Source organism: Rhinolophus sinicus, linkage group LG02 (assembly GCF_036562045.2).
Source record: "Rhinolophus sinicus isolate RSC01 linkage group LG02, ASM3656204v1, whole genome shotgun sequence".
Lineage (NCBI taxonomy): Eukaryota > Metazoa > Chordata > Mammalia > Chiroptera > Rhinolophidae > Rhinolophus > Rhinolophus sinicus.
Genome location: NC_133752.1, coordinates 161,767,115 through 161,790,206, shown reverse-complemented (window position 1 = coordinate 161,790,206; position 23,092 = coordinate 161,767,115). Strand labels below are relative to the sequence as shown.

The 23,092-nt window shown below is 33.5% G+C and overlaps 1 protein-coding gene across 7 annotated transcripts in view; it reads left to right on the top strand.

Annotated features, from left to right (window-relative positions):
- Positions 1–23,092, top strand: part of CCDC91 (coiled-coil domain containing 91) — a 326,862-nt gene that overhangs the window by 247,297 nt on the left and 56,473 nt on the right. For 6 of the 7 annotated variants that reach the window (XM_074325866.1, XM_074325865.1, XM_019737205.2 and 3 more), the window contains one exon: positions 19,029–19,142. In XM_074325866.1, coding sequence (XP_074181967.1) covers positions 19,029–19,142 — 114 coding nt within the window. Of the gene's footprint in view, positions 1–19,028; positions 19,143–19,286; positions 19,510–23,092 lie in introns of those variants that run through there. The other variant, XM_019737209.2, reaches the window with a different exon arrangement.

Here is a 23,092-nt window from a genome sequence, read left to right as displayed (position 1 = left end):
TAAAGCCTTCCCTTCCTCTACTCAGATTTGTCACTGTAAGGTAGCCAAAATTTCCTGCCCACTGGACCTGGAATCTTTCACCAGTAGTAAAATTTGCTACCTTTCTTTTACCTGTGACTAATATGCCTAAAATAAGGTCAAGGCATGTGGGTATATCAGTATGTAAAGTTTAATCAAGTTTGTTTTCATTCCTTGACTAAAGGCTTTTGCTAATAGTATTCAAAATAAAAATAAAAACAAAAACAAAAACTGATCCTGAGCCCAGAATTTTATGACGCTCTCATCTTTAGGAAACCACTAATTTTGTTTTCCTCACTCTTGGAGAAAATGATCCTCAGTCTTAGTGTTGATGAGTTTCTACTTGATATAATCTCCATATGGATTATCAGAAAAATGTAACATTGTAATAGATAAATAGCTAGGTAGGTGAGGAGTTAGGTAGATAGATTGACTATCGCAAAGAATATGCTTATTACAGAATAAATCACAGTATGTATATTCTTAGATTTGGTCTATATACAATTTTTTCTAGAGGGACATCTTTGATAGGAAGAAAACTCACATCAACCCCCAAGTTTGGGAAACACTACATTAATATTTTAATACTGGCATTTTAGGAGCTCACCAATTCATAGACATTTATAGAAATCACTTCATTCATTAATCACATTAATTACTTAGAAAAGCAAATTGGAAAAAGCAATGAAGTATTACATATTGCTTTGTAAAAATCCTATAAAGTTAATAAAATATCTTAAACTGCTTAAATTTCAGGATCAGAAATATAATTTGTAAATAGACTTTACCCCTGGGCTACTCGTGATGGGAATCTGAAATACTACCTCTTGAACTTGTTCATACCCTTGAGGATTTTAACTGTGAGTTTCAGACTTATAACATCCTTGTTACTCCTTTTAGGAAAATACCTGGAATATCAGACATTACAAAAGTTGACAGAGTGTTGTCATCACTTATAACAACAAGGAAAGAATAGTTCTCCATGTTCAAGTTTCATTTACTTGGCTTTATTCTAAGCAAATATTTTAGGCTATTAGCTAAAAAGCTATTTTTATGGATTTTTTTTCTTCAGTTTTGGCTGCAGAAAATAGTAAGATAATGGTGGTGGTGGTGATGGTGGTGGTGGTGGTGGTGGTGGTGGTGGTGGTGGTGGTGTTGGTAGTGGTAGGGATGGCAATAATTATAACTACATTGCCTATCATTAATTCATTTCTAAGTACTAGGCACTTTTCTAATTGTTTTACATGTTTGATCTCATTTAATCATCACAACCATCTTATGAGACAGAAACTGTTATTATCCTCACTTTTACAGTAGCGGAAATTAAAGCTTAGGAAGATTATGTAACTTGCCCCAGGCCATAATAACTCCTTGGAAGTGGCAACAAGTCCGGATTCAAAAGCAGGCAGCTTTACTCCGGAGGCCTTGCAACTCGCCACTATCCTTTCACCCCCTCAATGTTCTCATCTTAGAATATAGTACAAATTCGTCTTATTGGTCATTTAAAGTATGAATAATTTTAATAGGAAAAACTTAAGGGGTTATTTTAATTTCTTTATTTATCCAGTCATATTTATTAAGCATCTACCATATGTTGGCACTGTTGGAAGATTTGGATATATAGCATTGAGCAAGATAGAAAAGGTCCCTGGGCACTCATCGAGCTTATATTCAAGTTGAAAAATACCTTTAATAAATAAAATATATTTATTTTACATATAGTGATATAACTAACCTGTGAAGATAAAAATCAGGGTTATGTGTTTAGCTGTGAATGGGGGGAAGGGGACTTCTTTAGATAAGGAAGTTGGGAAAGAAGCCAGACTCAAAAGATTTGCATGCTACATGATTCTAGTTACATGAAATTCTGGAGAAAGCAAAAGCAGTTTGAAAGGAAAGAAATCAGTTGTTGCCTGGAAAGGGTGGAGGAAACATTTTGAGGGTGATGGAAATATTTTAATTATAATTGTGGTATTGATTACATTTGACAACTTATCAAACTGTATAGTCCATATTGATGAATTTTATTATATGCAAATAATATTTTAATAAAGCTGATTTTTTTAAAAAAATGCTGACCAGAATAAATTATTGGATAGGTGGTGATTTCAGATCGTGACTTCATTTGCTATGATGAGGAAGGGTTGAGTTTCATGGGGTTAAAAAATCCAATTTGTATATTAAAGTTGAGGTACCTATTCATAACACTAGATAGAGGAAATGTTGCATAGACAGTTATTATAGAAATATGGGTCTGGAGTTCAGATGAGTTGTCAGGCTGGAGATGAAAATTTGGGATTGACAAGCAGATAGATTGTCCTTAAAGCCAAATATATTAACAAGAAAAATTTTCTGAACAAGGTTCTATATAACATTGTTTTATGGAATGTGGCCATCTTCTGCATAGAAAAAATATGGCCACTTCAAATTAACTGTGTTGTAGTGGAAATAGTTTCACACTTAAAATTGTGTTTCAGATCAAACTGTGCAGGTGTTAAAGTTATTGATGCTTTCTGTATCCCGCTAATACCCATGAGTGAGTGGCCAGGGCTTCATCTATATTTTCTGGAAAGCTCAGTGTCACCAGTATGAACAAACAGTAGCTTCTGCCACTTCCTGTTTAGTTTCGGAGGCCAAACTCATTGTGTCCTCTAGTTCTTTGGCAGCTATTTGGGATCCATGGAGCCTTCAGGCTCCTATCCAGGTAACTACACATTGATTGAATACTGACTGCAGGGATTGACTTTATTAATGCTGTATTTTTAATTCTAAGACTTAGGTCACTTCACAGCACTCAAATGTTTCTTTAATGAAAATAAAACTTGTAATTAACAGCAGTTACTATCTTTAGCCACTAAGTCACACTAGAAATTAGGAAAGGTTAGAGTGTGGCAAAGCAAAAAATAATCAGTGTAAACTTAAGCAACTAAAATTACTCTGGACACATGTAAGGGAAAAAAAAAAACCGCTTCTGCTTTATAATTTACCTCTAGATTTTCTCTGTGATAATACTGTCATTAACTGAGGACTTAAGTGGTAAACTATGAAAGAAAACAAAATACCTAAGGATTGTAGCATATAGTTCTCCAAGAGATGATTGTTTGAGGGATGATTTTGTTTGGCCTTGGTTATAAACTAAGACAAAGTCATAATGTTGGGTATAGATTTGTACCTTTTTTTTTCTCTGAGATATTAAGTAGAAAGTTTGACTCTGGCTTATTTGATTTTCATATTAAATTAATTCTGTGTCTGTTGAAAATCTTTGTTAAAGAAAGTACATTTGTTATTGACACCAACATGGGCAACAAGAAGCGAGTCATTAATTTTGCTGTTTTAGCAAAGTCCTGTAAAAGGACTCCAGTGCATACAGACACTTAAACTCTGTCTAACGTTGGAAGCTCTTCATAATAGTTTATAACCACAGCCACTGTAATTTGGGGTTATGTTTTCCCCAAAAGCCACAGACATTACAATCAGTGGTTAAATTTTCTTTAAGAAATGTAACATTGCCACCTGACCCCTCTTTTAAAAAAAGGAAATAGCATTTCTATTTTAGCTTAGCAGGCTAGATAGTTTTACAACATTGAAAATTTTTCTGAATTGACTAGTTTGGTTTTGATTCATTAATTTATTTTAAAATTTTTATTTACAAAATTTTGATAGTAACCAACTTAACTACAGGTAAAGTGTTAGTTACATTTTAATTGTCAAAAGTATTGTATATGGGGACAAGTGAACACATAGTACATCAACTTACCTTCTCATTTCTTGAGACCTTTTCATCCTCTTATATTTCCTTTCTTGTTCAATGAGATAACCATTTGCCAAGTTATCCAATCTAGAGAACTGGAATTTCTCATAGACTCTCCCACTCTGATCATGCTTTTTAAATCATTAAAACCTTCCCATTAAATAATCCTTAAACATATACACACTTCCTTTCTACCTGCTATCATTGTCTTAATTATGGTTCTTATTGCTTACCTTGACCTCCTACATCAACTTCTTTGCTTCCAGTTTTGTCCCCTTTGAATTTGGAATAAAAAATGAATGTTGTTCTCCCACTTTAAATTCTTCAGTGCTACCCTGTACCCTGTAGGATAAATTCAAGCTACTTGGTATAAACTATAAATCTTTCAGAGGATGAAATATAAATCTTTCAGTGACGTGGTCACAACCTGTCCATCTTATCTGCCACTCTGCTTCTTCACATTTCATATTTTTAGTACCCAACTGTTGGAACAGGCTATTTTATGGTATTGGGCTGCTAGTCATACTGTGCCTTTAGCATAGGATGGCATTGCTTTCCTAATTTACAAAACCCACTGTTATTTTATAATTTAGGGGGGGGGGTTTAATCAAAAAAATTTATTTTTTACTTCTCAGGTTAAATCAAGTGTTTTCTTCTTCGTTAGCATTCAGTGTATAACTATACGACAGCCCAGCCATATTATAGTAAAAGGATCTGTTTGTGTCTTCTCCACTAGATTATAATCACCTTAAAAGTAGGAGCTGAGTCTTGAACAAACCTCAATAGATTATAAAATGGTGCAAGATCAGCACTGTTTTATTGAGACTTATTAATCTTTACAAAATGGACTTAATGCAGTTTGGTGTTTTTGGTTGCTTTTGAATGTAACATTTTAACAAAAGTTGGGTCACCAAAAATAGTGCTTTGTGTTATGATCCCTTTAAAAAAAATATTCACAGATTTTTCTGTTGGGTGCCAAACTGAGATGATTCTTATTGTTTTTTAATGAAATACTTAAAAAGTAATCTGGGAGTAACAAGGATAATTACTTTCAGCTTCAGAAAAATGTTTACTTTGTACAACTGGTATAGATTTGCTCTAAGGGGATGAGTGGCTGCATGAATCCAAGTAGAATCTTTAGGTCACACTAAAGTGGTACAGTCTCTCACTGGTCAGATGGCAGCATCACATTCACTTCCGTATGCCATGTTTTAGAGAGACATTTTCAAATCACAATGGGATGATTTTAGACATTTATTAGTGCCTCCTCGGCATCTATTCCTCTCTTTCCAAAGTGATCCTTTTTATTTCTTAGCCATGTGGTTTAGGTAAGATTTAACCTACGTCCGTGTTTCCCGGAAAATAAGACCTAGCTGGACCATCAGCGCTAATGCGTCTTTTGGAGCAAAAATTAATAGAAGGCCCAGACTTATTTTACTATCCGACTGAGTCTTATATAATATAATGTGATATAATATGATATAATATAATACCGGGTCTTATATTAATGTTTGCTCCAAAAGACGTGTTAGAGCTGATAGTCTGGCTAGGTCTCATTTTCAGGGAAACAGGGTTTCTAACCTAGTCATAAGCCCTTACTTACTTAGACTAATAATTATATCCCATCCCCATGTTAGCAGGTTCCAGGTAGTCACACATTTTCTGAGTCAAGCCTATAAGGCTCCATTTTGGGACTTAGGCATATAAACACTCTCATTCATTGTAAGAGAATGAGAAAATCCTTGGAACCATTAGTTCCATCTACAGATGATGTGTGTAGAGCTTTTGTAAACATGGAGCCAACACCAAAGGCAGAGCTAAAAACTGGAAAGGGAGAAATTTGCCTCCTGATCACATTATTTGAATAAAAATGAAACCTACTCTTAGTTCTTTTACAACTCTGTAAATTGTTTTTTAACTTAGTTTGTGCTGAATTTTTGTTACTGTAACCAAAAGAATTTTATCTGATTGCCAAATAAATGTGCTAAAAAGTAAGTGGGGTTAGATTTGAGTCCTAGTCACTCATGTAACCTTGACCAAGTTTTTAAAACATGTGAGATCCATTCCAGATTCATAAAGTGGGATTAATGATTGCTGCGTTAACAGAGTTGTAAGACCCTTGGAAACATGTTTCTAAAAATGAAGAAAAACTGAGATAGACATGGGAAACAGCTTTAGAAACTGTAAAATATTGTGCAAGTATTGGTTGATATATGTGGTCAAGCCAGTGACAAAGCAGGGAACCTTGTCACGTACTATTGAAGGAATTGGGGTATTTAGTTCAGGAAGAGAAAAATAAAGACATGGCAATGTTCTTCACATACTTAAAAGGCTAACACAAAAGGATTTTTTTTTTTTTCTATATAGCTGAAAAAGGACAGATTAGAAAAAGTAGGTGAGAATTTTTAGCTCAGTACAATATCGGGCTGTCAAATCACAAGTTACCTAGAAAAAAAAAGTGTCATTTTTATCCAGGATTGTGAATAATGGATTGGATGGGACACTGAAGAATGCATGTATTGAGAACATAATTTCTGCTGTCTTTTTTTGCTCTAAGGATCTTTGTTTCTATCCCTGTGTCATTTTAGGTACCGGGCAATATCTGACTCTACCAGTTTTAACCCAGTTATTGATATTCCAAATGTTGACCATTCTTATAATTTCATTATTGAACAATCTTTTTCATAAATAATTACTGTAAAATTCTTTTAAAATACATTTAAAATACTTATACTGACACTTTTTAAGCATACAACATTAATTAAGTAGCTGGACTGCTTTAAACCTCAGGATATACTTGCCTCTCAAAATGGTTCTGAGGATTAAATAAAAATAGACATAACTATTTGTTAACGTCAAACAACAAATATCATTGCTTATATATTTTTAGTTTAGTACTTTTTACATTATATTTTGCTTAACTCTGCTGTGTCTTTCATACAGATCTCTGTCATTTGACAGAATCTTTAATTGTAAGTTAATGAGCTTATAACCTAGCGTTATTCCATGTAACTTACTTAGCATAGTGTCTGGAACATAGTATATATTGTTGCTGAAATGCCCACTGCTGTTGTTGATACTATTGTTATTTCCACCATCTTAATCACCTCAGTAATTTTAACACCTACCATAGTACATGCATAGTAGCAGTGAGTGAATGGATGATTACCTAAGGTGTAGTTTCCAACCTGCATCAAGGTGCCCTGGGATGCGGCAGTGAATTCACAGGGGTGCTGCAGGGCATTTTAAATATTAGAGGGCAACATAGAGTTACTTGAAGTCTCTTGGAAACCAGGTAAACTATTAGTTTGTCCGTACTAATTTGTCTTATGTTCCTTTCTATTATGTCCTCTCTTAGGGAAGCTGGGTTTGGTTTAAAGGTTTCTGGGATAAAAAAACAAATACCATGCAAATATCAATGTGGGATAGGAAATAAGAGTGGTATTGTCCAGTAAGTCAAAGATTTAAGAAGTTGTGCAGTGCCTAGTGTGGCCAAAAGTCTCATGAATAAGTAACTGTGGTTAAGGATGAAATCAAAGTGGTTCTTTTTCCAATTTTTGTGTATCATCTTTTCAAATAGTTCCTAAATTTTATGACCCAATTAATTAATCAATGGAATGATTAGGTATTTATTTTGGCTTAGAAGCCATCATGAAAAAATGACTGGGGCAGCAATGGAGCTGTGAACTGAGAAAGTTGGGAAGCTTTAGCTGAGAAAGTTTGGGAAGCTTTAGCCTAGTATGTACCCTGGGGACACAAGATGCCCTGGGGACACAAGAAATATAAGTCCTAATCCCCACCCTTAAGGAGATTTTCTTTGAATTGGGGAAACAAATTCACTCATGCACTGGAGATTAATTATGTATCTACACTGTGTACCAGATACCATATTAGAGTTATAGTCATAAAGAATATGAACTGTGATAAATATAATCCCTGACTTCAAAGGGATCTCAACTTGGTAAGATGCACAAGGAAAGCAGTTACTACAATTCTGAGTTGTGGAGTGCTTTCAGAGATAAAATATAGGGTTATCTTTGAATAGATCCAAGTGGTGCTCGGTTCACCCACACCACGAGGAGATGTGGGAGATCTGGTACATTTCAGGGAAGGCTTCTAGAGATGATGATGCTTAAACTGAATTATGCAGAAGGAGGAGTCAGCTTGCTTATCAGAAGAGAAGGATAAGAGAAAACCGTCCCAAACTGAGAAAGCATGGCATGTCCAGGGAACCGCAAATTTAATGCTTACTATGTACGTGACAAAACGGTAGTTTCTACAGAGGTTACAAACACGAATGAGACTTAGCCTTTGTCTTCAGGATTTTACAATGAATTAAGGACTATGTCAAATCCATAAATTGCCCTAATGCAAGGCAGAATATGACAAAGCCCCGCTAGCTGAGGCATTTGAAAACACAAAGAACGGAATAAGCATCGTGGGTGGTGGATATCAATTTGACAGGAATTGAAAACATTTCTTTGGGAAGTAGTATGAAACAAAGATGGAATTGATATGCTTAAACAGATTATGCGAACCTTGAAGTTACATAGTTGAGCTCACATTATTACCAGAAATAAAATGTCACTGAAGACTCAATTGGCACAAGAGTGACAAGGGCTAACTATCCTTTATGGAAGATTACCTTGACAGCCTTACATGTGATGCATTGAAGCAGAGAAGCCTGTGAAGTCAAGACTAGTCCCTGGAAGTTGCTGGAATACTTGACATGCAAAAGGTGGACAACCTCGCCCAAGTGATGACAGTTGAAATGGAGAAGAAAAGACACACATTTTGAAGGGAAGAAGACTGAACCTGGGGACTGGAAGTAGTATATGAAATCAAACATGTCTCTCTTAATGCGTGAAACCTTGTTGACTGATAAAACTTATATAACCCTGTAACTGGGATGAACAACAAATAATTGACCATTTTTAGAGTGATCCTATTCTGAGTAATAGTGAGAAACAAAAGTGACACATTTTACCAAAGTGGCAAGATTTAAGTGCTTTAGTGTTTTGTAGTTATCTAGTTTGTTGCTAATTTTATTTTCAAGTAACAAATTATTCACGTTTATAGTAAGCAGAATATGTAAGTATTTTTGTTTTTTTTCTCTATTTTATCAGCTTTCTATTTTTATACATTTATCTAAGCAGGTGTGGTTGAGGACCATTATATCCCACAGATATATTAATATCTGTATTTTACAAGTTTCAGTATAAGTTGTTTTACCACATTTCTAAAGAATTTTAGTGAATCCTTTGTACAATGATATCATTATTCCTGTCCACAACAAAGTATCATGTGAGAGGAGAAAAAAATATGTTGAATAATAAAAGGAACAAATAGGTCTCATTATATAGAATTTAAAGATTAAATAATATTTTATAGAACTTGTTTAAAGGGGAAAAAATCTTCAATTTGTAAATCTTTTGTGTAAGGAAGAAGTTAAGAGACTATGAAAACACGACCAGGTAAATTTTTAAAAAAAAAACCAAAGATAATTTCTAGAAATGAAATAGATAATATTGGAATTTAAACTTAATGAGTGGAACTTCTTGTTCTAGCCGTCACAACATAGCTTGTGTGGGACTACCCTTTCACATAAAAAACAACAACAAAAACCTAAACTAAAAAGCAGTACAAAAATATATAAAACAGCTTTCTGAAGACGTTGTAGAGCAACTAACACAGGCACTTCAGTGCTTGAGAAAATGGAAATGTTCAAGGTGAACTTTATAATCAGGCTTTAAAAAACATTTTCTATTAAGCAGCATGTGGAGTTAAAGCTCAAGCAGAAAACATCAGTCTTATAGAGTTAATGAGGCAGAAAGCAATGTTCAGACTTGCCAAGGGACAGATTTTCAGAACAAATTCTAGAACAACAACAAAAAAAAACAGTGTTCAGATTGCCCTCCCCACATACACAAGTCATAGGCTAAATCCTCTTGCATATGCAGAGGGAACACTCTTAGAATCCACCAACAAAAAAGAACAGTTGGGAGGTTAAAGAGCAGACCAGACACTTTGGGGGATGTAAAATTAGAGGTTAAGTCCTGCCAAGATGGAAGGGTTTTGGTAAATCACGGGCTTTCATTTGAGAACCCTAGAGGGCCTTACTCTTTGAAATAAAGGCCACAACCTAGAAGAATGGGTACTATTCAAAACAACATGTAAAAATGGCCAAAAATGGCCAATAAGCATGTGAATAGGTGCTCGATATCATTATTCTTCCAGGAAGTGTGACTTAAAATCACAATGAGATACCAAACTACCCCTGCCTGGGTCCTAGTTTGATTGAAGGGACTGACAGTACTAAGTGCTGGTGGTGATGATGTGGAACAACTGGACCTCATACGCTCCTGTTGGAGGTGTACATCTTCTGCCCACTTTTAGAAATGTGTGGTGGTATCTATTAAGTAGCTTAACACATACTCTGATACCCCCCAGTTCCAAAATTATGTGTCCAGGCAGACCTTAGAAATATCACAAGTTCATTCCAGACCACCGCAATGAAGCAAATAGTGCAATAAAGTGAGTTACAAAAATTTTTCGTTTCCTAGTGCATATAAAAGTTATCTTTACATATATTGTCGTTTTTTAAGTGTGTAATAGCATGTCTAAAAAATGTACATACCTTAATTAAAAATACTTTATTGCTAAAAAATGTTACCTATCACCTGAGCCTTGCTGGTGGAGTGTTTTGCCTCGAGGTTGATGAAAATGAAGTATCTGTGCAAAACAATAAAACAAGGTATGCCCGTACACTCAGCAGAAATTAGTGGTTACATCCACTAAGAGATGTGTAAAGGAATGATACAAGATGCTTTATTCATAAGAGTCCCAATGGAGACATTCCAAATGTCCACTGGAAGTAGAATGAAGACATGAGTTGTGGTATATTCATACAAGGAACACTAAACGAAAATAAAACAGACAAACTAATGATATTCTCTATAATATGAATGAATCTCAAAAATATTATGTAGAACAGAAGCCAGCCACAAAAGCATAAATACTGTATTATTCAATTTTTATAGCCTTTAAGAACAGACAAAAATAATGTAAGCTGATAGAAATCACAATAGTTGTTATTTATGATGGGAAGAAACATAAGAGAATGTCCTGAGGCATATAAATGTTCTTTTTCTTGAGTAAATGAGTATATATATATATATATATGTGTGTATATATATATATATATATATATATATATATACACACATATATATATGTATATATGGTATATATATACATATATATATATATCATTACATATATATATGTAAAATCCATTCAGCCATACACAAGATTTGTGCATTTCACTATGTATTAAAATTATTTTTAAAGTTAAGAACAAAGGAAAAATAATGCAGTCATTAAAATAGTTACTGAAAAAATTGTGAGAAGCATCTAATGTGGTACTTCAGAGAAAATCAGTCTTAGATACTTATATTAGAAAATAGAAAAAGCTGGAAAATAATGCACAAACACTTCAATTTATTAAGGAAGTTGGAAAAGAAAGAATAGAATAGTCCAAAGAAAATAGAAAGAAATAGTAAAGTTTATGAAAGATATTCATGACTTAGACTGGAAAGTTTCAAAATACTATACTTCATTTTCTAAAAGATATAAAATTCACAAGTCTTTGACAAGATTGATGAAGAATTGTTAATAGACATTATTAGAGGAATGAATAAAGTGACCTAATGTAGATGCTGTACAGATTTAAGTATAAGCAGTATAAATAATACCAATCAACTGTAAAGCTTAGATGAAATGAAAAATTACTAAGAAAAATATAAATCCCAAACTAATGAAAGAAGAATTAGAAATGCTGGATAGTTCTATAGCTATAGAATAAACTGTCTGAAGTTTAAAAATATTCATATGTCTCTATTAAAAAAAATAATATCTGTAGATACTCCCCTCTCCAGTAGATGCAACTTAATTCACATCCCCATAAGTGTTGTCTGGACTGTTTTTCATTTCAAATGAATAAATTATAGAAAGGGAAACTATGTTAACTTTGCACTAGAGAAACCTGGCAGATACTGCTTAAACCAAATCAAGGTTAACATCACCAGTTATAAATTATGTTTAATGCCACATATCCCCTGATAATATATAATGAGAAGCATGCTTCATTTCTGGTATTCTTCCCCAAAATCCATAACCCCAGTCTGATTATGAGAAAAAAGGGACAGATTCAAATTACTTCAAATACCGGAAAAGTACTTTTCAAAAGTGTCAATGTCATAATAAGGAAAGAATGAAAAAATGTCACAGATTAGAAGAGACTAATGAGATGTGATGTCTGAATACAATGTTTTACCCTTGATTAATCCTGGAACAGTGAAAAAAACAAAACAAAAACATTTGTGGGGACAGAGCCCCAGAGAGCAGTTTCCAGGCTCTAGGCCCCATAGAAAGGTGCTGGCTCAGCTAGTAAATGGTCATCAACTGTGATTGGATGGCCATCAGCTGTGGCTAGTTGGTCGTCAGCTGTAACCAGTGAGCCATTGGCCACTAATATAACTGCTGTGGCTACGCTAGAAGAGAGAAAGAATGGGGGCTAGCAAGAAGATGGCGGCTGGGCTGGCAAGCACAGATTGCAGTTAGCACGGCGGAGTGAGGGTTGCGGATTGCAGAGAAGTGGACGGCAGGTTGCAGATAGTGTGGTTCCTGCTTCCTGTGTCTCCAACCCAGCCGCCAGTGAGACTATAGTGGTATGACTCCCCTATCTGTGGCTCCGTGGGTGTTCCTTTTTGGCCTCACCGTGTCCTGCGTTCTTATGTGGGGAGCGGGAGCTGAGACCCTGCAGGCCGCCCCGCATGACAACATTAAGCTGAAACAGAAGAAAAAATTAGGGGATAGCTTGTAAAATAGAAACAAAATCTCTAATCTGTTTAATATTATATGATGTTAATTCCTTAGCTTGATAAATGTACCATAATTATGTAAGATGTTAATATAGGAAGAGTTATATTAAAGGTATGCAAGAACTCTTGTACTATCTTTGCAAGTTTTCTATAAATCTAAAATTGTTTCAAAACAAAAATCTTTAATATATTTTTTCTAACACATACCTGGTTAAAAAGAGCAATAAGAGTACATATTTTTATCTAAACGCTTCTAAAACCCCACTGAAATTAAATTCTACTGAAATGGAACACATACCATGTTTCCCCGAAAATAAGATCTAGCTGGACCGTCAGCTCTAATGCGTCTTTTGGAGCAAAAATTAATATAAGACCAAGTTTTATTTTAATATGATATAAGACTGGGAATAATATAATTATAATATAATATAATATAATATAATATAATATAATATAATATAATATAATACCAGGTCTTCTATTAATTTTTGCTCCAAAAGACACATTAGAGCTAATTGTCCAGCTAGGTCTTGTTTTTGTGGAAACACGGTAGCTAGAAGTAGAGACAACTGAGAATACCGATATGCATTTAGAAACTCCAAAAGCTTACTAGTTGATGGCAACAGATACCTCTGGAAGTGTGAATGAAGGTGAAGCTTCAAGTACAAGAAAATTTTGAAAGTCTGTTTAATAAGTAGTTAGGTCCCCACTCATTTTTTCCAGTCCTGGCAGAAAACTGGGGTTAGTTCTCTAAAAAGAAAAATAAAATGTGGGGTCCCTGGACCAGGGATAACTAAGCACACTTGAAGGCCTAGGTGCTATAATGACTTGGGGTCATTATAGGAGAGCAAGGTGAAAAGTTTTGTGCTGTGTATTGAGAACCTTAGCTATTTTTCCTATCCCAGCTCTCAGAATGCTGACAACCCCACAGGAAATTGGAAGATTCTTTTCTAAGGAATCTAGACAGCTTAAGATAAAAGACCTAAATATATTGGTATCAGGAATTGACCCAAGGAAACAACCCAGCCAGATTACTGTGCTATTAAGATAACAGTCCATAAACCACAACTGCAAGCACAGAGACGTTACTCAGCATTTTAGTGCTCTACTGTGTAAACATGAGTAAATAGTCAAGTATGAACAGTCAAGTTCTCATGAAAAGCAGATAATAAAACAGAGATGCTGTGAGACATGAAAAGTTTAAAAAAATATTAATTTCCTGAGCTAAGAGAAGATTTTGCATCTCTGAAACAGGAGAAAAGGATGCTATTTTTTAACTCAAATGAAAAGATTAGAAATTTAAAGTATAGTACAAAGTTAAAAACAAAATCAGGAATCAGAAGATGAAGTTATAGAAATCTTCCAGAGAAAAGATTGTAAAAATACAAAGAAGTGGAAAGCAGGATTGAAAAGACCAGAAAATTAGTCAGTCAACTCAGGAGGCTCATTAGCAAAATCATAGGATTTTGAGAAATAAAAAAAACAGAAAACAGAATGCAGGAAATTATCATCATCATCATCATCATCATCATCATCATCATCATCATCAAAGTAAAAATCTCCCAGAATTGAAGGACTTGAGTTTCTAGATAGGTCTGTAACTAGGTTTGTCATGAATATTTTGAGAAACAGGGCTAAAGAAAGTGCATAAAAGTTCTTAAAATGTTATGCAAATGATGAGGAATCAGACTAGTCAGACTTCTCAACAACCTTTAACACTACAGAAATTTCCAAGCTAGAAACCCATACTTTGCAAAACTATATATTAAATGGGAGAGTAGAATAAAGGCATTTTTCAGACAAAGGAATTGCTAAAAGTTTATTTCCCATGTGCCTTTTCTCAGGAATCTCCTCGTGGGAGATTCTCTGTCAAAACAAGAGTGAACCAAGAAAGAATAATCCAGTGGTATCTAGAAAGCTGGATATACAATTCAAGAGAAATGGAGTGAATTCCCCAGAAATGTGCTTGAGGGAAATACCAAAATAGACAACTATGTAGCCGACCTAGAGAACAGCCAATCCAATTTGGAGATATGTATCTAAGAAGTTAAACAGGATAGTATGTTTGCTATCTTTGAATGTATTGAATAACTGTTTAGACAATTAAATAGAATTTGGGAATCAATTTATAATATGCATTTGTTCAGGCCAATATAATGTGGCTTCAGTAACATTGTAACATCATTTCTGAGCCCAAGCCTTAAGAGATCATACATGCTTTTGCTGTTTTTTTGCACCTCTGTCCAGCTGCTATGTGAAAAATCCTGAGCTCATCGGCTGGAGAATGGGAGAACAGGAAGGCTTCCTACCTAAGGCCATTCTAGTGGTAGCAGCCACATCAGCCCAGCAGTTGATTACAGATCCATGTGAGAGCCCGGCCAAGACCAAAACAAATGTCCAGCTGAGCCCAGCCCAGATTGCCAACTTGTGGGATCATGACCTAAATCAGGGATTGGCATGCTTTTTCTATAAAGGCCCGATAGTAACTATTTTAGGCTTAATAGTCCAAGAGGCTTCATTGAGAATATTATGGAGGTACTTACATAGCAAGAGAAAAAAGCAAATCTTCACAAGTATTTTTATGGATGAAATCCAAAATATAGTACCAAGAATAATCTTTTTTATAATGTAGATCTACTAGTGAGAACAATAGACTTTTCTTTGGGGAGGATGACATTTTGCTTAGCTGTGGTTCAGTTAGGTTTCCTTACCATCAAAAATGGTAACAAATACTCAACTTATTTATGCTGGTGTGAATGAGATTCTACATAGTATTTCATCTTTAAAAATGTCTTTCACACAGATTGGTGCTGCCAAACTTTGACATCAATCAGTGAGCATATGATTTTAATTAAACATGTTCATCATGATTACACTGCCGATTAATTACTTAAAATTAAAGGTTACATGAAAGCATCTGTAAATGGATTTTGAAATATGGAAAATGGAAATTTTACTTGTACTTGCATCATCAATATATATAAAGCACTGAAGGAACTGCAGTTTGAGCTCATAAATTTGTATAGGAATGGATGTCTCACTTTTTTTTCTTTAACTGTTGATGCACAGGAAGTGTATAAAGCAGCTTGACTTATGATTCACATACTCATTTTCTAAGGTCTATTTCCAAAACCACGTGAAACTTTTAAAATAATACATAATTAGATACTATACATACACTGTGTACAGAAACAAAAAATAATTAAAGCATAGTTGCCTCAGAAAATTTTTGATACAATGGTTTACAGCCCCCAGACCAGAATTGAGTTGATTGCTCGGGTTTGTTCCATAAATAATTTAACTGTGTTTACAATCCTTAACTAAATTACACTGATAAAGAACAAACAACCAATGAGCATTTATTAATTCATGATCCTGTGATTACTGAAAGGTATGGTAGATGTAATGGGTACCAAAGCATAACTATACTTTGAAGCAATAAAGAGAAATCTTAAAATTGTGTACAAATATGTCACATAAGCTTTTAGCCCTAATGACATTCATTATGACTTACTTAATTGTAACAGTGTAGAAAATGATTCCAGTCATTCATTAAAGAAAACAGTATATAAAATTATTTCTTCCACACTGAAAAACTAGGTAATAATAATTTGGATATGATTTCTTTCATATATTTTCAGATAAATAATATTTAAAATATGACAAATGTGACTGATGTATTTTAATGTACTATAACATATATGAAAAGGGATGTTTTTCCCTCTGAACTATTACTTAGAGCAGTGATTCTCACCTGGAAGTGATCTAGTAAGTAGACACCAGGTGTGCTGTTTATCACAAGACATCTCACCTCCACGCCTCTCAAAGTTAATTGCCAATAGAGCCGAAGTTGAGAAACCTATCCTTGGAGAATATACCATGCTCTAATTTTGTGGTCATTACTAAAATATTGTAGAAAATAATCTTTCAGAATTGCCTATTTGAATATACTTTCTTTGTAAACGTTTTTTTTGTTTGTTTGTTTGCTCAAAAATTGGTAGAGGAAGATTCTCAAAAATGTGGACTCAACACGTGATATAAAGTCTCAACCCCTGAAAAAATGTCACCTGCAGATCATGTTAGCTAACTTTTCATGTTTTTTCTGGATATATCCCTTTTATTTAAATTGATGCTTTTGCTTTCAACCAAAAAGTTCTTGTCAAATTTACCAATATGACCCTTGCTAGATAGAAATTCTGATTGGTACTAAATATGGACAGATTTATCTTTTACATCCAAATAATTCAGATCTACAATCCTTATCTGCAGTTCTAAAATTCCAAAAACCCTGCAAACTAAAGATTTGTGTAACTCACCTATTGGCAAAATGTGACCTGAACTGATATGATGTTTATACTTTAATTTACCCACATAGTGTGACTGTTCATACTCTTCACTGCAGAACTATTAATGTGTTGTATTTCAGGGGCCTTACTAATACGTATATGCAATATTTTTGGCCCTTCTAAAATCTGAAAAATTTCAAATTCCAAATTAGTAAAGTGGGAAACCAATAGGAATTGTAATAGTAGATGCTTTCATTTTAAATAATCTTATTTGACCTCATTTTTTTCTTTTAAAAATTACTATAGTTTTTCAACTTTAATCTTTTCAAATAATTATGGACACAACTTAATATTCTATTATTTTATCACTGGAACTAAAGCTTAATGTGATTGAAAGTAAAATAATAATTTTCAAAGTCACCATTATAGGAATTAACAGATTTGTGACTTAATTTTATATATTACGAAAGAAATCCAAAAAATTATGAGTATCCCAGTATCAAAATGGAAGGAGGACATGATCAGACAAATAAGAGATAATATGTATATTGGTAATATTTCTATGAAAATGTTGAATATCATATAATTACCTTTTTAAAATGCAGAATAAAATTAAATGTCTTTCTCCCTCAAATAAGCAAAGATTCCAAAATCTGGTAAGACTAAATGTAATCATGGATGCAAGAAAATAGACATTTTCATGGGCAAATTATGGGAAAAAAATTTGTACAAAAGGTCAAAAGCTATTAGAGACATCGATAATTATATCCTTTAGCCAAAGTTATTCTACTTCTTGAATTGATCCTGAAGAAATACATAACATTTATTACAAATGTACATATATTATTTCTATTAAAAACAATCAAAATACTTATGAATAAGGATTGGTAAAATAAATTATTACATGCCCCTGTAATGGAATATAAATCATATTATGAAAGAATATACAATGGCTTAAAAATATTCAAAGTATATTTTAACTGAAAATTGCCAAGAGTTAGAAAATAGTACATACAGTTTGAGCCCTATCCTCTTTATACTGAAGTATGTGTGTGTGTGTGTGTGTGTGTATTGTTTTGTGTTTACATTTTTCTGTATTTTCTAAAGTAAATATATTCAAATTTTCTACAGTAAATATATTCAGAATAGGAAATTGTTAATGTTTCTATTTTATGGGTTATATCTACATATCCAAAATTATTGGGAAAAACTAAATAAAAACATACATACACTACAACGTGAAGAATCCTCAAGAATAACAAAATGAAAAAAAATACTCCTGAGAAATTTCAAGGCAGTTTATAATTGCCTATTCAAAAGAAGGATGCAGTTTATATAGATAAATGGAAGTTAAAGAAGTTTGTTTTGTGACATTCATCGAATCCATGAAACACTATTTTAGCAGAAAATATTACTGCTACTTTCTGAGAAGTGTTATATTTCTTTTTCAGAATTTTAGCCTCCTTTCTCCTTGTCTGAAATTCTGAAATCTCTTAGGTACCTGATTACTATTGCAGTAAAATGCAGAGTACCATTTTTCTTCCTAGATTCCTCCTTTCAAATATTAGCACACAGGGTGGAGTTTCTACCTCTTATTCATGGTGTTCAGCTCTCGACATCTTAATCTGGCAGGAAGACCAAACTAGCTGTAAATCTTACTACCCAGACCACACTTGATTATTGTATGATGGGAAAATTAAACGTGAATAAAACAGCTAGAGCATTAGGGTGTTCTTGGAAGAATAAACACAAGTTGGAAGTCATATGTGGATAGTGCAAAGTACAGGAAGGTGATCAATCATGTAAACATCAAATGAAAGGTTGGTAAGGAAGCCATCGGAGTCTGTCGGGCACTCCCTGCAATAAATGGCTTATTCCATTTCTTTTCCCTTTCACTCAGTTTAGAAAAGTGAATTCTTTGGAATCTCTAGCAGATCCCAAAAGATTTTGTAAGTTCTCATTCCTGTTTGAAGATATGCTTTGAACAGAATAAGCTCAAACCATTGAAGAGGATTTTTAGTTTATATATAAAATAGGCACAAACTGTCGTGATACATGCCTCCCTGACTTTTTCCTTCCTCCCATAAACAGGAAACTGTTAAGGCAGCAATAGTAGAAGAGCAGAAGCGAAGTGAAAAGGCTGTGCAAGAGGCAGTGAAGAGAACAAGAGATGAATTGATAGACTATGTAAAAGAACAGAAAAGGGTAAGTGTCTCCTGAAGGGTTTTAATTTGTGCTTCCATAAACTGAAGCATTGGCTTCCATATAACAACTTGAGATTTAAAACCATTTAAAATGCTCTATATGAGATTATTTTTCTGATACAATTATATATTCTAATACTTACAGCTGTCAATGTTAATCTCATCTGTCAACAAAAAGCAACAGTGAATAATTTCTTGCTAGACACCTAGAAGTTACCTACACTACTTACAATTTAACTTTATACTCATGAAGAAAGGATACAGTTCTACTTTTTTTTAATGTAACATTGGTTTATAGTAGGTAAGTTTCAGTTATACAGCATTATAATTCAACATCTGTATATGCCACATTGTACTCACCACTGAAAAGTCCAATTTCCATCCATCGCCATACAATTGACCCCCTTTTCTCATTTCACCTCCCCTTCACCCCCTTCCCCTCTAATAACCACCAATCCATTTTGTCTTCCAGTATGAGTTTGTTTTGTTTTATTTCTTTTTTTTAATCCACATAAGTGAAATCATATGGCATTCATCTTTCTTTGTCTGACTTATTTCACTTAGCATAATCTCAAGGCCCATATCCATGTTGGTGCAAATGATACGATTTTATCTTTTTTATGGCTGATTAGTACTCCATTGTATATAGAGTTGACCTTTCAACAGCATGGGGGCTAGCGTCACCACACACAGTTGAAAATTTGTGTATATTTTTTGCTCCCCCAAACCTTAATTACTGATAGCCTACTGTTGACTGGAACCTTTACTGATAATATGAACAGTCAATTAACATATTTTGTATGTTGTATATATTATGTACTGTTATTACAATAAAGTAAGCTAGGAAAAAATCTTATTAAGATCATAAGAGAAAATCCATCGACAGTATTTATTGAAAAGATTCATGTATAAGTGCACATGTGCAGTTCAAACCTGTTGTTCAATAGTCAATTGTACATATCCTTTCTTTATCCATTAATTCATCAATGGACACTTAGGTTGCTGCAGTGCACAGAGAGGTGCATATATCTTCTCAAATTAGTGTTTTGTATTTTTCAAATAATAACCCAGAAGCAGAATAGCTGGATCATATGGTAGTTTATTTTTAATCTTTTGAGGAATCTTCATAGTGTTTCCATAGTGGCTGTACCAATTTACATTCCCACCAGTAGTGTATGAGGGTTCTTTTTTTTTTTTCTTTTTTCTTTTTTTTTTGCATCCTCTCCACATGTATTTTTTGTCTTGTTGATAATGGCCATTTCTACTGATATAAGGTGATATTTCATTGTGGTTTTGATTTGCATTTCCCTAATATTTAGTGAGGTTGAATGTATTTTTATGTGGCCTGTTGGTCATCTGAATGTCTTCTTTGGGAAAATATCTATTCAGATTCTCTGCCCAGGTTGTTTGCTTTTTTGTTGTTACGTTGTATGAGTTCTTTGTATAGTTTGGATATTAACCTCTTCTCAGATATATCATTTGCAAATATCTTTTCCCATTTGGTAGATTGCCTTTTCATTTTGTTGATGGTTCTCCTTGCTGTGCAGAAGCTTGTTAGTTTGATTTAATCTCATTTGTTTATTTTTGCTTTTGTTTCCCTTGCTGTTGGAGACAAATCTGCAAAAAACATCACGAAAACTTGTGTCAAGGAGTTACCACCTATGTTTTTTTCTATATATTTTATGGTTTCAGGACTTACGTTCATGTCTTTAATCCATTTTGATTATGTATGTATGGTATAAGATCATGGGTTAGTTTTATTCTTTAGCATGTGGCTGTCCAGTTTTCCCAACACCATTTTTTGAAGACTTTTCTTTCTCGTGTGTTCTTTTTTTTTCCTCGTTGTATGTTCTTGTCATAAATTAGTTGTCCATATAGACGTGTGGGTTTTATTCTGGGCTCTCAATTCTGTTCCACTGACCTATATGTCTGTTCTTCTACCCATACCATACTGTTTGGGTTATTATAGCTTTGGGGTATGGTTTGAAATCAAGGTGTGTGATACCTCCAGCTTTTTTCTTTTTTCTCAGGACTGCTTTGGCTATTCAGGATCTTTTGTGATTCCATACAAATTTTAGGATTTTTTTGTCCTATTTCTGTGAAAAATGCCATTGGGATTTTAATAGGGATTGCTTTAGTCTGTAGATTGCTTTAGGTAATAAGATCATCCTGTCTTCTTCCTGATCTTAGAGGAAAAGCTTTCAGTTTTTCACCATTGAGTAAGATGTTAGCTGTGGGTTTGTCATATATGGCCTTTATTATCTTGAGATACTTACTTTCTAATTCCATTTTATTGAGAGTTTTAATCATAAATGGATGTTGGATCTTGTCGTACACTTTTTTTTGCATCTGCTGAGATGATCATATGATTTTCAATCTTCATTTTGTTAATAGGTATATCATGTTGTTTGATTTGTTGATGTTGAACCATCTTTGCATCCAGGAATAATTCCTAGTGTTCCTTTTAGTGTATTCTTATATTTGGTTTGCTAATATTTGTTAAGAACTTTTGCATCTATGTTCATCAGAGATAATGGCTTATAATTTTTCTTGTGTGTTATCCTTTTCTGGTTTTGGTGTCAGGGTAATGTTGGCCACATAAAATGAATTTAGGAAGCATTCCCTTTTCTTCAGTTTTTTGGAGGAGTTTGAGGATTGGTATTAAATCTTTGATTACTTGATAGAATTCACCCATGAAGCCACTGGTCCTAGATTTTGTTTTCTTGGAGGTTTTAGATTACTGTGTTAATCTTTTTATTAGTGATTGGTCTATTCAAATTTTCTATTTTTTCATAATCCAGTCTAGGGAGGTTATATGATTCTAGGAATTTATCCATTTTTTTCTGGATTTTCCCAATGTGTTTGCTTATAGCTCTTTATAGAAGTCAACTATGATTCTTTGTATTTCTATAGTATATGTTGTAACTTCTCTTTTGTTTCTGATTCTTATTTATTTGAGCCTTCTGTCTTTTTTCTTAGTGAGTCTAGCTAAAAATTTGTCAATTTTGTTTATCTTTTTTAAAAAAAGCTCTAATTTCATTTATCTTTTCTATTGTCTTCTTACTCTCCATTTATTTCCTTTGATTTCTTCCTTGAACCAATATTTTTTCCATAGCATGTTATTTAATATTCATCTATTTGTGATTATTCAGTTTTCTTGTAATTGATTTCTATTTTCATACTGTTGTCATTGGAAAAGATGCTTGATATTATGATTTCCATCTTTTTAAATTTATTGAGCTTTGTTTTGTGTTTTAACGTATAGCCTATCCTTGAGAACATTCTATGTGCATTTGAGAAAATTATATATTCTGCTGCTTTTTGGATGGAATGTTCTGTATATATCTATTAAGTTCTTTTGACTTAATTTGTCATTTAAGGCTGAGGTTTTCTTTTTTACTTTGTCTGGATGATCTATCCTTTGATGTAAATGTTAAAGACCTTATTATTGTGTTGCTGTCAATTTCTCCCTTTAAGTCTGCCAATATTATAGTTGCTTTTTATTTTGTTACTCCTAAGTTGGGTACATATATATTAATAAATATTATGTCTTCTTGATGGAGTGACCCCTTTATCATTATATGATATCCATCTTTGTCTTTTTTTTTTTTAACCATTTTTGTCTGTCTTTGATAAATATGGATACATCCACTTTCTTTTGGCTACCATATATTTAGAGGATCATCTTCCCCCATTCACTTTGAACCTGTGTTTGTCTTTGAAGTTGAGATGCGTCTTCTGAAGGCAGTATATAGTTGGGTCTTGTTTTATAATCCATCCAGCCACTTTATGCCATTTTATGGGTGAGTTCTAACCATTTCCACTTAGGGCAATTTTTGATATATGAGGACTTACTACTGACATTTTATCTTTTGTATTTCTTATTGCTCTATAACTACATTATTTCTTTTTCCATATATTTTTTCTGCCGTTTTAGTCTTATAGCTTTCT